Consider the following 17,330-nt stretch of genomic DNA (forward strand, 5'->3'; position numbering starts at 1 on the left):
TGTCTATGTCTATGTCTATGTCTATGCCTATGCCTATGCCTATGCCTATGCCTATGCCTATGCCTATGCCTATGCCTATGCCTATGTCTATGTCTATGTCTATGTCTATGTCCTTGTCTATGTCTATGTCTATGTCTATGTCTATGTCTATGTCTATGTCTATGTCTATGTCTATGTCTATGTCTATGTCTATGTCTATGTCTATGTCTATGTCTATGTCTATGTCTATGTCTATGTCTATGTCTATGTCTATGTCTATGTCTATGTCTATGTCTATGTCTATGTCTATGTCTATGTCTATGTCTATGTCTATGTCTATGTCTATGTCTATGTCTATGTCTATGTCTATGTCTATGTCTATGTCTATGTCTATGTCTATGTCTATGTCTATGTCTATGTCTATGTCTATGTCTATGTCTATGTCTATGTCTATGTCTATGTCTATGTCTATGTCTATGTCTATGTCTATGTCTATGTCTATGTCTATGTCTATGTCTATGTCTATGTCTATGTCTATGTCTATGTCTATGTCTATGTCTATGTCTATGTCTATGTCTATGTCTATGTCTATGTCTATGTCTATGTCTATGTCTATGTCTATGTCTATGTCTATGTCTATGTCTATGTCTATGTCTATGTCTATGTCTATGTCTATGTCTATGTCTATGTCTATGTCTATGTCTATGTCTATGTCTATGTCTATGTCTATGTCTATGTCTATGTCTATGTCTATGTCTATGTCTATGTCTATGTCTATGTCTATGTCTATGTCTATGTCTATGTCTATGTCTATGTCTATGTCTATGTCTATGTCTATGTCTATGTCTATGTCTATGTCTATGTCTATGTCTATGTCTATGTCTATGTCTATGTCTATGCCTATGCCTATGCCTATGCCTATGCCTATGCCTATGGCTATGCCTATGCCTATGCCTATGCCTATGCCTATGCCTATGCCTATGTCTATGTCTATGTCTATGTCTATGTCTATGTCTATGTCTATGTCTATGTCTATGTCTATGTCTATGTCTATGTCTATGTCTATGTCTATGTCTATGTCTATGTCTATGTCTATGTCTATGTCTATGTCTATGTCTGTGTCTGTGTCTGTGTCTGTGTCTGTGTCTGTGTCTGTGTCTGTGTCTGTGTCTGTGTCTGTGTCGGTGTCTGTGTCTGTGTCTGTGACTGTGTCTGTGTCTGTGTCTGTGTCTGTGTCTGTGTCTGTGTCTGTGTCTGTGTCTGTGTCTGTGTCTGTGTCTGTGTCTACGTCTACGTCTACGTCTACGTCTACGTCTACGTCTACGTCTACGTGTACGTCTACGTCTACGTCTACGTGTACGTGTACGTGTACGTGTACGTGTACGTGTACGTGTACGTGTACGTGTACGTGTACGTGTACGTGTACGTGTACGTGTACGTGTACGTGTACGTGTACGTGTACGTGTACGTGTACGTGTACGTGTACGTGTACGTGTACGTGTACGTGTACGTGTACGTGTACGTGTACGTGTACGTGTACGTGTACGTGTACGTGTACGTGTACGTGTACGTGTACGTGTACGTGTACGTGTACGTGTACGTGTACGTGTACGTGTACGTGTACGTGTACGTGTACGTGTACGTGTACGTGTATGTGTACGTGTACGTGTACGTGTATGTACTTTGAATAAAATTGTGCTTTTACAATTATAACATATACCATATTATCTTTAACATAAGTCCGTATCAAGTTCTCCATATATCGCTGAACATACTCATATAATAGAACTATGATAGTATTTTGCGAACAAAATGAGAAGTGCGCACATGGTGCTTCCTTCCGACTGTTTTTCTCCCCTTCTAGACCGAAACGAGGGAGCGAATTTTTATAAATAAATTAAAACTATATGAAATTAGTAAGCTTTAGGCCTACTATCCTACTACTCCGCAGTATTATACCCACGTTATCATGTTTATTTGGTGCGAAATAGTTTTAGTCTTGCAACTTTAGTGCATTAAAATTTTAAAGTACGGATAAAAATGTATAAAGTAAACCGAGAGTGATTTTCTTTAAACGTTCTTGAATATTCTTATATTACACTACTGGGGAAGGAAATTAGGGATATAGACATGATTTTGTATCCATTTTTCATTATTTACACTTTCTAAAATATAAGAGAATCGAAGAATTTCCTATGAAATGAATATTATTAGTACTTTATGAATTTATTTTTGTTTTTTTTTTTGCGAAATCGGAAATAGCGTAAATTTCCTTTTCCGTTCAACGGAAATTAATCACAATTTTTGAGAAGGCAGAAACTTTGATCTTTTTCTCATGTGAATTTTCTTTTATGTATTTGAAACAGTACCTGATTTATAGGCTTTTTAAAAACTCAAAGTAGAAAAAGTCCCACTTCCGGTTATTGGAAATCGCCGAAAAGTTGATACTAAAAATTTAATTTAATAATTATATATGAAATCTCATTAACCTAGATAAAAAAGTACTCAAATTATCAGGTTCACAGATACACACAGATACACACACATACATACACACACTAAAATACGGAAATAATTTCAAAACTATGTTGTTCCGACTCAGCGAGTTGTAAAACGTCAAGATTTGTAAAAAATCGCGATTTTGTTTGCATACTTCAGACATTTCAGACATTTAAAATAGAGTAGGCCTATTATGATAGTGGAAGTAGGAACTGCATGTGGTTGGTGGGTTGGACAAAATGATAACGTTTATGCTAATAGTGGTGGTACGATTCATTTGTCTGGAGCCAATATGTCGGGAGTCTATTTGTTGTGAGCCAATATTTTAAGTGTCCATTTAAAGGGAGCCTAAACGTTAGGAGCCCACTTGTCGGGAGCCTAAATTGTTATGAAGCATTTCCTGAATATAGATTGGTGCGAGTGAATAGTGGTGCGCTAGTATGATGAACGAATGGTTGATGTGGCGTATATAGTTTGATATTGACGTGTTTGTGTAGAGACTGGTTACTGTGCATGGAGTGAGAGTGAGTCCTATCTTTATCATCTTAGTGAACGGGACATAAGAAGAGGAAACCTTTATGCATCTAGTTGATTAGTCGTCATCTCTGTTGTCTAGATGAGTAATCGTTTAATGATTGCTCACAGATATAATATATTAATATGGTAGTGGTATTCGCATATGTTATTGAATCAAGCAGCTCAAACCTCTCTAACAGCCACAACCTTTATATAGCCAGTCAATATGACGGGAGCCAATTTGCAGGGAGCCCTTTTGACGGGGTTATTTTGACTGGTTCGTTTTGCCGGGTGTCGTTTTGTGGGGTCCTGTTCTGACCGGGTTGTTTTGTCCTGAGCTGTTTTAACGGTGCACCCCATGCATGCTATGGTCCTTAAAACATATTATTTTTCACCTGACTCATATGTCTTGGGCCTAAACGGGGAAAAATGATATATTTAAAAAGTATATACTTGCTTGAGAGATATATCCTAATATATAAAAGATCAAGTGCGCGATTCTCTCCCTCTCTCTTTCTCCGTCCAAAAACTATATTCACATGCTAAAATATCAGTATCTGCAGCGATATATGGAGAACTTGATACGAACTTTTGTTAAAATAATATGTTAGGTGTTTTAAGTGAATAAACTGAAACTTATATAAGTAAGAAAATAACAAATAAAGACATTCATATGAAGAAAAAAAATTTACTTATGAAACCGGAAAAGTGTTTATAGTTATGACGAGTACGTAAAAAACAATGCCATTTGTAATATGTCAATATTAAAGCTATTTGCTTACCATCCATGGAGTCATGCGAACTACGCACTCACACTCAGTAGTTAGTATTCACTTCAGTCCGTGTATGTTCGCTTCTGTATTAAGGTCGCTTCATTCCAGTCCTGGAAAGGTTGCTTTAACCAGTTTTAGCTAGGTCGCTTTAGTCCAGTCCTGGAAAGGTCGCTTCAGTCCAGCCCTGGTTAGAAAGCTTCAATCCAATGCTTGTTAGGTCGCTTTAGTCCAGACCTGGAAAAGTCGCTTCTGTCCAGTCATGGAAAGGTCGTTTCAATCCAGTCCTGGAAAGGTCGCTTCAGTCCAGTCCTGGAAAGGTCGCTTCTGTCCAGTCCTGGTAAGGTTGCTTCAGTCCACTGCTTGTACGTTCTCCTTAGCCCTAAATAACTTACTCCATTACAGTCGAACATAACACTATCAGTTACATTGCAAGCGTCATCTTAACGGTCCATCAACCACAGTTATGCTACGCACTCAGATGCAGGATCAGAAGCTTTTTATTATGCTGGTACTTTGTTTTAAATCCACAGCAAATATTGATCTACCACTTTTGTGTTCACTTACATGAAAGAGAGAAACAACAACAGCTTTATTGTGCTGCAGAGTATTTGAATAAGTGAATGGGGGAATCTAAAACTTTGCCTACGTTGAATCACCATCGCAAAGTCTCTTCACGTGCAAATACTACAAGCTTATTTCCACATCTAGCTGTATAGTTTTAACCTGCACCTAACACTACACAAACTCTCCTGTACGTTAGCCTTTACTCTATCACATAAAGTCTTTTTCAATGTAGCCGTTAACTGTCTCCTACTAAGTTACTCAATAGCTCCTACTGACTATCCTTAATTGAAAAATCCATTTGCTTACTTCAGTCAAGTAAATCGAACAACCCAATTATTACAATTTATTTCATAAACCGAATTGTTTCTCGGTGAATGGCGATGATTAAATGGTCCATTGGCAACAAACATAATGTAATGGGTCGTCGAAGGAAATACGATATAAAGATTTTGGAATCAGGGATTGGACGAAAAAATGTCGACTTTTTGTGTTACATAACAAATTCTCAATGCCTAAAGGATTAACTAACCATCTCTACTGTGGCGTCTAAACTACCCACCAAACACTTTTTACATATAGCAATAAATACACTTTCAGTTATGGAAAGACCAAAACAACCACCAGTTTGAGGACCGTTTATTGTTCAGCGTGTGGGTTGCATCTATTAAATAAACGTTAATTGAAATGATCGAACGCCTACTCGGCTGTTTCGCCCGCACCGCCCAAGTGTACATAACATAGAGAAAGCATTGACGTAACTTGGAGATGCGACAGACAGACAGACAGACAGACAGACGGTCAGATCAACAGAGAGGCAGGCAGGCAGGCAGGCAGGCTGGCTGGCTGGCTGGCTGGTTAGCTGGCTGGCTAGCTAGCTTGCTGGATGGATGGATGAATGTATGGCTGACTGACTCACTGAGTCATTGACTGACTGACTGACTGACTGACTGACTGACTGACTGACTGACTGACTGACTGACTGACTGACTGACTGACTGACTGACTGACTGACTGACCAACTGACTAACTGACTGACTGACTGACTGACTTACTAACTCACTAAGTAATTGACTACCTGATTGACTGACTGACTGACTGACTGACCTTCTGACTGTCTGACTGACTTACTGACTTACTGACTGACAAACTGACAGACTGACTGACTGACTGACTGACTAACTGACTGACTGACTGACTGACTGACTGACTGACTGACTGACTGACTGACTGACTGACTGACCCTCTGACTGACTGACTGCCAGACTGACTGACTGACTGACTGACTGACTGACTGACTGACTGACTGACTGACTGACTGACTGACTGACTGACTGACTGACTGACTGGCTAAATGATTGACTGACTGACTGACTGACTTACTGACCGTCTGACTGACTGACTTACATCTGTTATATAAATTATAAACCTCACACTAATATATGTGTATAATAAATATTTAAACTTAGCTTTACCAATCATGAAGGCAATCCTGTTCTCTTTGGTGTCGCTTTCTATTGTCCAGGCAAGCCGCACTGTGACCCTGTTGAATGACGACATCAACGCTTCTCTGAAGGCTCACAATAATGCTCGAGTAGTTGCCAGGGCACCAGCTCTGGTAAATTAACGACTTTGTGTTTGGTGTATTGACAGCGATTGTATGATGCCCCATCTTTAGATTGTCTGTTAACAGCCCTAGTGGCTTCAAAGGCTCCAGCTTTGGTAAACTTAAAACTTTGTGAAAAATTAATAAGTTTGCCATGATTTTGTTTGTGTATTGCCAGTCCTTGAAATTTGTATATGGTTTTATTAAAGTATTCGAAGCCACAGCGTGTACAACTAGTATTTACTTGTATGTTGCAAGCCATAGCAAGTTGGCCATGGTCTTTTTATGCTAACTACGGTATGTCGCGAATTCGCGACATCATACACTATTGGACCAATTTTTAAAAAGTGTAGTTCGTGTCCTTTTACTATTTTTACGGACACAATTTTCTGTAGATATCCATGCATTCAATAGAATATCGCAAACCAAACTTAACAAATGACCATGCAAGGAGATGTAGACTCGCTTGTAAAATTCAGGAAAACTACAGTTTTAGTTGTTCAGGCATAGAGTTATATTACCCTACTGTAGCTGTTCACTGTATAATTTGTATACATGGGTACTTTTAAGCATTGCTGTCAAAAAGTTTTCGATGCGTTTGAGTCAAGAGAGTGTGACGTCATAGATGTCGACTTAACAAAGTAACTTTTGGTATGGATATGACCGTCTGGATGTACCCAATACACTATGATTGGTAGTAGTAAGGCAAATAAACCTGTGTGCATATGCTAAGCGCCAAATTGGTATGTCACGTTTTAGTAAAAGTCAGTGTAAAAGGGCTAACTAGTGTTTCAAACCCGATAAGTTCAACCTGCGTTTTTACCGTGCTTAATGTCTTTAAAAAGTAACAAGCGCAAACGTAGACGTAAATGTTAACGTAAACATTAACGTAAACTTAAACGTAAACGTAAACGAAACGAAAACAAAAACGCTATCTCGAACTCAAACGAAAACTCAAATTCAAACTTAAACATTGTTTTTTAATTAAAAATTTGCCATTGTGAAATATTACTTACAATTAATGCTAGCCATAACACACTATGAAGATTTAAAAAAAAATTCAGTAGTGTATTTAAAACAAACACTAGTCATTTGCTTCTATTATTGTAAATAAAAGAAGGATCAAAGCTTACATTGAAAAGGCATGACTCAAAATATTCACATCGTTTGATAGTAGGCTGTGTCCGGCCATCTCGTCTGGCGGGCTTTTATATTATTGTCTTTAGAAGGTTTTTTTTGTACCTAGCCACTGTTTGTCATTTGACATTTTACGAGTCATATATTTAAAGAATAGTTGTAGGCAGCCGTACGTAAATTTTTATTATATGTAAGGAAATTATCTTTGCAAAATCGCATTGTTTTAACCTTATTTAAAACTATTTTCTTAACAGCAATGGGACAAAACACAAGCTATCTTTGCAGAACAATATGCAAGAAGTTGAGTACGTTTTCTTTGAACATTAATAATATCAAGCGAGAACTGATTTATTTCTCCAGGTTAATTAAAAAAACAAAGCTGAGTGATATCCCTGAAACTACATTTTCTCTCAATCTCTATTTTTAATCAAATTTTTTTTACCAAATTATGAGATCAATATTTTTGGAAATATGTTCAGAACTTTAATCGTAAACGAATAGTTCAAGCTGTACAAAAGAAAAACCGAAAACATAAGTTTAAACAACACCGAAATTTTAACCCAAAAAAATGAAACATTACCCATACACTGCATCCTAACTAGAGGTTAAATTAAATTAAAAACGGAAATTTATTTGGTGACGGAAATTTAATTGTAATGAAAAAGGCAATTTAAAGTTGTTAGGGAATAAATCCTTAACAGTACTTAATAAAAAAAATTAAACCCGAAATTGAACTAAGAAAGGAAATTAACCAGAACCGGAAATTTAACCAAAAAAGAATTTTAACGGAAAATGGAACTGCATCCTGACCTATAATTTCACTAACTCTGGAAATTAAAACAAAATTTTAAAGGAAAGTAAACTTTATCGAGAGATGGAAATTTGACTGGACAATAGACATAAGTAGAATTGTCTATTTAAAAAAATCAGCTTTAAAATTATTTAATATAGCTTAAATTTAAAAAAAAAGGTTGCAATAATATTATACGTTGCCATTAGATACGCTTAATATATCCTTCAATTTTAGAATAGGAAGATAAAAAAACTATTTCATGAATATATTTTATTAATGTTTTTATTTAATTATTTAATAATATATTTGTTCATTTAATAGTAGTATTGTGTAAATTAACCCTATACTACATACCGTTGCAGTTTTGCGACAATACTTTAGAAGTAACTTATTACTATCTAATTTAATCTTACTTATTTTCTTCGTTATATTTATAAGGTTTCATGATTTGCTGTTCAGAGCTTAAGCTTCCCTTTCCTTTAGCCAGCCACCATGAAGTCCATCCAGTTGTTTCTCGCTATGTTAGCTGTGGCCTATGCCGGTGTGTCCGTGCCTCTGACCACAGCCAACATTGACGCGTTTCTAAAATCTCACAACGATGTGAGGGCGGCTGTCAAGATTCCAGCCCTAGTAAGTTGACCGTTTCTTGATATATTAGTACGTTGACCGTTTTTTGATATGTTAGTAGGTTGGATATACTTAATAAGTTGATCTCTGATGATATATTTAGTAATTTGACCTTTTCCTGAAATATTTAGTTAGATAAACGTTTCTTGAAATACTTAGTAAGTTGACCGTTTCTTGATATACTAAGTTAGATGGCCTTTCATGATATATTTAGTAAGTTGACCGTTTCTTGATATATTTAGTAAAATTACCGTGCGTTGAAATATTTAGTATGTTAACCGTTTGCTAATATATTTAGGAAGTTGATTGTTTGTTGATATATTTAGTAAATTCACCGTTTGTTGATATATTAAGTAAGTTGACCGTTTCTGGATAGATTTAGTAAATTGACCGTTTCTTGATAGATTTAGTAACTTGACCGTTTCTTGATAGATTTAGTACGTTCATCGTTTGTTGATGTATTTATAAAAATTTGATCGTTTCGTGATACCTTTTAAGTTGACCGCAAACATTCCCAGTTACTTGACAACCAAAAAGAAGAGAGCTGTATTGCCAATCATTGTTGACGTGTTTAGAAATCACACAAAAAACAATGCTAGTTTATTGTTAACTTTATTGATGTGTTATCACTAGACCTAACATCTAGTTATGCTCGAGTGGTTTCGCTCAGTGTTAACACAACATTCCCCGGTTCAAGCCCTCGGGCTGTTGAGGCTCGTCAACTAAGGACAGCAATCCATGTAATAGATAAAAATCAGAAATCAAACAAGAGTAAAGCCCCTTGGGTGCTAAGGACAGCAATCTATGTCGTATATCAAAAGATATCGAACAAGAGTGAAGCCCCTTGGGCAATACATTTACCAACTGTGGTTTCCAGTTCACAGTGATCCCCCTTTGCTAGTTGCTATAAAAACATTCCCTGAACAGTCGTTAACTCTGCTTTTAAAACTTGTATACACGCGTCGACCTTGGTATACAAATACATAATCACCCTGGGGGTTAACTCAACTAATAAACACGCTATCCCCCGTGTTCTAGATTATTCTAGCTTAACCTCTAAATGACCCGCAACATTTAGCTCATAAAATCTCTTACACTTGCGTGAATGTTAGTGTTTTATTAAATACAAATTTGTTACGCTGCTTCATACAATAAGGAATGTCTGCCAGAGTAGGATTTTGATTGGAAAACTAAGAGCGTAATTTTTTTTCTCACAAGGTATGGAACACCACGTTGGCCAACTACGCCAAAAACTGGACAGCCCAGTGCGCTTTTAAACACAGCTACGGACCGTATGGAGAGAACCTATACATGTCTTCACGTAAGCCAAAAGTTTTGTAACACCGCGTTTACACTTGCAACATGTATACTGTACATGTCTTGTATACATGTTTTCACGTAAGCCAAAAGTTCTGTTACACCGCTTTTATACTTGCAACATGTAAACTATACATGTCGAAAAAAACCTTACCATTAACAAGTAGGTCCCCTCCCCATTTATACATTTAACGTATGACGAAATATTTTTTTTCTAGACATGTATAGTATATATGTTGCAATGTATAGTACATGTGGCAAGTGTACACACGGTATTAAAGTTCATTAGCTGGACACGAGTTCATCTTTTACTGTCACTATTGGTAGATGAGTGTATATGCTATATGCTTTATGCGTACTTTAAGCGAGGATATCGTAAACCAATGTAAATCAGTATGTTCGTACATTGTTGTATTTACTATTCGTGATCTTTGTAACAAGACTTGTCCGAAGCTTAAGTCGATTTTAGCACTAAAGTTTTGTTACTGCGTTTTTCACTCGACCATACGTAGACCGAGACGTTCGTGACTTGGAACGTACATAGCCTTTATGATACAATGATAAACCGTTATTTTAAAATATTGCTGCAATATAAAATATGTCTTATCTATAAAGGCACTATATATATATTAAAATGCAGTAGATAATAGGGTAAAAATCACTTAAACTAATTGTGTATGTCGTATCGAATGATGTACAGAATGGAGTAATGACTATTCATCAAATTGAACTCATTAATGTAACCAATAGCAACCATCAGTCGATTCGCATGCACAAATGTGAATTGTACACGTACCTAGTTGTTTTTTAAATATCAAATCTTCGTTACAAAATACAGTTATATTCGCAAGTTTGCTTTTATTTGTTTTTAATATGATTTTATTTCTAACCGATCCTGTGATGTATGATTTGACTGTACTTAAACTTTTTAAAACTGCTAGTACTAGTTTTATGTAAGGAATAAGTAAACCTATCTGCTTCCAGCTATCAGCATTCCAGTCGTTTAAAGAAAGAAATATTCAAAAAACATGGGACGGTGTGGTCTAGCGGTAGATAGCTAGACTGCTAAACCGGGAGTCTCGAGTTCCCTGAGTCCACCCAACTCTGGTGGGTACCTAACTTACGTTAGGGAAATAAAGGCGGCTGGGCATAGTGCTGACCACACTATCCCTTCGTATGTCGAGAAAAGGAACGTATGAAATCTACTCCATCTGCCCCAACCATCGTTAGGTCTAAAAAGGCTTCTTTACTTTTCTTTATAAATATATTTTGGTACAGTTAGTTTTATAAAAGTTAAGATGTAACCATACTGATGTACAATTGTGTTGTTGGCAGATGGTGTGGAAAAAATCAACATCGGTGGGTTGTGCCTTCACTCAGTGCGTCAATGTAACCGGGGCCATGCCCAATCTGGTCTCATGTAATTACTACCCACCGTAAGTACACATTTCATTTAGTTTGATACAGTTATTTACTTCACACCGTACGTACGCATTTCATTTAGTTTGATACAGTTAACTACTACCCACCGTAAGTACGCATTTCATTTAGTTTGATACAGTTAATTACTACCTACAGTAAGTACAAATTTAATTTAGTTCAATACAATTAATTAATACCCACCGTAAGTCAGTAGCGAAGCGAGGGGGGGGGGGGGCGGGGGGAACATATGTCCCCTGGCGCCGACCTTAGGGGGCGCCAAAATGGGTTGGAAAAATAAATTGAAAGGTTGAGGGGGTGGGGGGTGCAAATCGAAATCTCGAGGGGGGGTGCAAATCGAAAAGTTTGTCCCCGGACGCCGGAAAGGGTCGCTACGCCTCTGCCGTAAGTATACATTCCATTACGTTTGATACAGTTAATTATTATCCACCGTAAGTACACATTTCATTTAGTTTGATACAGTTAATTACTATCCACCGTAAGTACACATTTCATTTAGTTTGATACAGTTAATTACTATCCACGCAGTTAATTCATTTTGATAAGTTAAACTTATAAAATCTAATGTTTTCAATAGTTGTCTTGGATTAGAAGACAATAAATGTAAACAGTTTCAGTAAGTGTGTGTGTGTGTGTGTGCATATGCGTGAGTGCGAGTGTGCGCGTGTGTGTGCGTGTGTATGCGTGTGTACGTGTGACTGTCGGCTGAGAGTGTGTGGCCTGTAAACGTGAGCCTAGTGTGAGCACTAACCTGTGAACACACGGTGTCTCACACACCCCTAACTAGGGCACAACTGGGCAGAAAGAAAACGTTTATTTATAGATAGTTGAAAGCTGTTTGGATTCAGCGACTTAACATGTTTTTGTAAAGACGTTCGATTCTGGTCTTAGAATACGTGTGCCTATAAAAAAAGGCTTGTAACTCGATAAGTAAAACAGAACAAACCATCTCTTGGTTGCATAAATATATATATATATATATATATATATATATATATGTATATATATATATATATATATATATATATATATATATATATATATATATATATATATATATGTAGGCCTCGGGTAAAAAAATAACTTTTATATATATATATATATATATATATATATATATATATATATATATATATATATATATATATATATATATATATATATATATATATATATATATGTAGGCCTCGGGTAAAAAAAATAACAAACCATCTCTTGGTTGCATAAATATATATATATATATATATATATATATATATATATATATATATATATATATATATATATATATATATATATATATATATGTAGGCCTCGGGTAAAAAAATAACTTTTATATATATATATATATATATATATATGTAGGCCTCGGGTAAAAAAATAACTTTTATATATATATATATATATATATATATATATATATATATATATATATATATATATATATATATATATATAATCAATTTTTATAGTTATTTAAGTATTTACATTTGATAAAAGATAGCAATATTTTTATTAAAAATAATTATTTCAAAATATTTGATAAAAATAAAGAAATAAAGATTTATATTTTTATTTAACATTTTTGTTTTGGCATGATTTATTACAGGGGCAACTACATTGGTCAGCTGCCCTATTAGTTCTGGCACTACATGTAACAACTGGTGAGGCCCATTGGTACTTTGATGGTCAAGAAGTCGGAAATTTGAAATAAAGTGTAAATTCAAATTTTAAAACAGTATTGTTTGGTGTTCTTTAAAATCCTAACAAAATTACCCAGATGGATTTAGAAGATTGAAATCGAATATGTATTAAACGTATCGACACATATTGGATAACTTCATAATCAATCATAATTAATTCTAATCCCTTTCGAGAGCATTCCTTCTAATTGAAAAGAAGAGAAACTCATAAGCTCAAACGTTGTTTTACCATAATAAAGCGATGTTTTAAAATTTAAACGTTTATTTTTTAAAATGTGCAGGTAAAATATGTCTAATTGAGAAGGTAAACAATGACGTAATGCAGGTATACTTTAGACTTTAAAGGAAGTTCATTCTTAACCCGAAAATAAAAATGTAATTAACATAAATTGGCTTCTGATTTCGCATTTATTAAAGTTTGGCTCGTTACTAATTCGATTGAAGTATTCCATATAGGTTTTTTCAGACATTGAATTATACCTCATGCCGATGTAGAATATGTTTATCTTTTTACTTTTTCACGACATCCCATCATTACCTGGTAGGTGGCTCTAAAATTCTTGTTGAGCACAATGTAGACGATAAAGTCAGTAGAGCTGTTGATACAACCCACTATGTTGACAAGTTGATAAAACAGTTTACCGACGTTAGAGGGCGCTTCATCGGTAAGAGAGTATGACGCGTATTCGGGAATGTATATCGGCAGTGAGAGAAAGGTTATCGTGAATATGTAGACTGCGCATACAGCTAAGAGCATGCGCGTTGTTCTGTTGCTATTTTTAGATTTCGATGTTAGTTTCCTTCGTTTTGTTGATGTTATCTGTATTTTTATTGAGATTATTATACAACCAACAGCGGTAAAAATTGGAGGGATGATTATACTAGAATAAACTAAAATATTTTGGATTATTTCGACTGATGGTAGATGATCGTAGAAAAATGTTGACCTTTTAATAAGACCTACAGAAACGTCTCTGCGTGTGTCTGTAGTATAGTCAAGTTCAAACCAAAATGTTGTATAAAGGCAAATTGAGAAGAAATACGCCTCAAGTGAGATAACAGCAATCCAGGTTCGTTTAGGTGTGATGACGCGTTTAAAACTTAAAGGAAGAAATATCACAACAAGTCTTTCAATTGTTATCAACATAGGCAAGACGAGGCTCATCAACCCAACAGAGTAGTCCAGGAAGTTGAAGACGCTGAAGAAGAAGAAGACGACACTCGCCTCTTGGACGTTGAAGCCGAGGAACTCGTGGTCGTTGACCGCCTCGTAGAAGATCTTAGGCACGCTGTTGAAGGAGATGAGGTACGTGATGTCGGAGAAGGCTAGGGAGACCAGTAAAATGTTGGAACACTTGTGCAAGCCGTGCTTGATGAGGACTGTGATGCTCATGACGTTTCCCGTGATGCCGAATATAGCGATAGTCGGGGTGACGATGAGCATAAGGATTCTGAAGATGTGACGTGTTAGTTCGTCGCTTATCAGAGGTGGTTCAACGGTGGATACGTTAAGATACTATATCCAACAAAGCATTGGAAACGCATTAACACAGATTACTTGACGTTTGAATTTAGAACGTTGCACTTAAAAATTATTTTCACATACATAAACGTAATACTTAGAGGGACTTTAAAACTGTTGAAACTATTCAACGTGGTTTTATTTAAACAATTATTTTTTAATTTTAGTTAAAGATCAAGTTAAAATACCGATGCAGAATTGCTTTTTAACTGCTATAAAATTACAAATTTCCCGTCGCCACGTTTTCAATGCACTTCGAATGGTGTTTTTAGAAACCTTTTTTTTTGCCATATATATAAAACCCATCTCAGCAAATAAAACATAATTAAAAGTTCAATGCAAACTCTCAACAGCGTTCAATAGCTAACGTGATCTTCATTTCACTATGCTGGAAACAAAGTATTAATTGGCGATCGAAATTATAATTGTCAATAAAATGTTGTAATTAAAATACCTACCTAGTAAAGGAGGCGAAATTTTTAAAATAAAAACAATCGAAATTACAATTACTTCGTATGGTGTTGGTTTAGTTTTTATTCTATCTGCCAAGATAAACAAATAATTTCTGCTCGGTACAAAACATTTCCTTCATCTAATTAAAATTCTGATCTGTAAATTTTCATTTTAAATTATTTGTAATGAGCTTGCTATTTGTAGTTCTGTTTTAACTGAGTAGGAATTTAATGTGTTATATTGAGCTTATTACCAATAGGGAGTGGTTGGTAAAGGATGGAATTTTAAAATTGTATTTGGATAAAGAAAGTGTGTTCATGCGAGTAAATTAATACTACCAAAGCTACTCAACTAGCAGCAAAAAATCAGGAGGCGACAATGTCACAAATACGTGTTCATTCTACTGATAAACAGGTTGAATTATTTTTCCTGAAAAAAAAATTGACCACATGCATGTAATCAGATGACTACAATGCTTGCAATAATTTAATCTTCAAATATGTGTTCAACATTGTTATTGACACTGCGCTAGCAAACGATAATGTGTCACGGAACGAATTGTAGTCACATTTATTTTCATTTATTTATTTATTCAATTACGGTAACAATAGTAGGCACGGAGGCCATCTTCACATTTGCCGTTTTAAGATAAACAAATAAAACAACAATTTAATACCAGCATTAAAAAATCCCGTGCTCCAACAAAGTGAATCTTTTGTAAATGTACCAACTCGGGAACAAAACAAAACAAAAAGCAAAAGAAAACACAAACACAATGCAAACACAAACAAAAATACAATCTTTTATTCTTGCTACAGAAAAGGTCCTGCTTCTTTGTGTAAATTTAGCAAATAGCGCTATCTGCATCATAAATTTTTTAGGATGCTTTGTGGCTCTTTGGATTATTCTGCGAGCCTTATGGCGCCTAAGTTAGTTTTAAGGAGCCAGGGGCCTTATGCTTCGCTTCTGCTGTTGTGTAATCGTGTGGTCCCTTCTACGTCCCTGACACACGGGCGGTCACCAAAGTGTGTTCTACTTCATTATTTCGATACATAATTAACGTACACTTACGTTTTTAATGTGGTAGTTTCACGATATTTATGATCCAAGTGCAGGCATTCTATACATTTAAATAACTCTGTTTAAAAAAAAAACATATGTCACTAGTCTAAAGTTTGGTAACGCATTAATGAAACTTTTTTAACATATTTCTTTAGACCTTTTATTCCCGCGGAATCTCGTTAAATCATCATGTCTGTCAATTATTAAGATAATAACTTTACTTTTTCGTTTTTCTGCTTTTTTCTTCCAATTAGGTTTTACTCATTTTTATTTTCTCGCAAACGAAGTAAAGAGGAAGTGTTGTAATGGCGCAAAAAAAAAAAATAGAGATATTTACAAAACCAAGAGACTGAAAAATATAGTTTTGTAATTTTGTTCGTATGTCTGTGTTTGTAAGTGTGTTTGTGTGTATGTGTGTCTTTAAACACGATAACTTAAGTACCGTTACAGCTTCATTGATAAAGTTTCGTTTTTACGTATTGTATCAAATGTGTTGATCTATATCAACTTTTCAGCGATTCCCGGTAACCGAAAGTGGAACTTACTCTACTTTAAATTTTTAAAGCCTATAAATTGCGTACTGTTTCAAACAGATACATACATTTTCATACGTAAGTACAATATCTAATCTAAATTCACTGGTTTCTTTAAAATTTGGGTAATTTATGATAACCGGAAGTAGCAATTTATGCTTATTCCGATTACTCCAAAACGCATTTAAATTTATAAAGTTCTAATAATATTCCGCACTATTATATAGAGATTATTTGGCTTTCACTTGGCGCGGAATTATGTTTTCTACGAGATTCTATTCTCTTTTTTAAAAAAAGTTTAAGTAATTAAAAAATGGATTAAAAACCAAGTGTATATCCCAAAGAGCCATCTCCCGTCGTTTTATATAATGCTTGAGACAGTTTAAGGGAGATTACTCCTGGTTTATTTGTAACAAATTCTTGATAGCATAATTATAAACGTTTGTTAATGTTGTCTATCTTATAAATTCTTAAATTTCCAACTGATAAGCTAGTTTAGCTTTGTATAACAAACTTGAAAATTTCAAAAATACTACTTTATGGTACATCTAAACGTGTTGTTAATCTAAATTTAAAATAAAACGTACGTGATCTCCCTTAAACTTTCTGGAATATCTAAAGCTGGCAAATAGCTGTTTACGACAAATTAACGTAAACAATAATGAAAAAAATAGCAACTACAGCAAAATTTAAACAGATATTTTTATTCACTTAGAGCAATTTTTACAATACTTTTTTTTATCAAACATTGTAAATTGCTGATTACTTGACTTTCACTTTGGTAGACGATAACTTATTTTTGGATTCAT

The 17,330-nt window shown here is 35.0% G+C and overlaps 1 protein-coding gene across 1 annotated transcript in view; it reads left to right on the forward strand.

Moving 5' to 3' along the window:
* Positions 1-12,965, forward strand: part of LOC131951146 (uncharacterized) — a 32,846-nt gene extending 19,881 nt beyond the window's left edge. Inside the window, exons 5-6 of the mRNA XM_059313440.1 lie at positions 11,144-11,244; positions 12,858-12,965. Coding sequence (XP_059169423.1) covers positions 11,144-11,244; positions 12,858-12,888 — 132 coding nt within the window. The 3' untranslated portion in view covers positions 12,889-12,965. The remainder of the gene's footprint in view (positions 1-11,143; positions 11,245-12,857) is intronic.
* Positions 12,966-17,330: the final 4,365 nt, after the last annotated feature.

This window comes from Physella acuta, unplaced genomic scaffold (assembly GCF_028476545.2).
Source record: "Physella acuta isolate Inbredline_101_S28 unplaced genomic scaffold, ASM2847654v3 ptg000801l, whole genome shotgun sequence".
Classification (NCBI taxonomy): Eukaryota; Metazoa; Mollusca; class Gastropoda; family Physidae; genus Physella; species Physella acuta.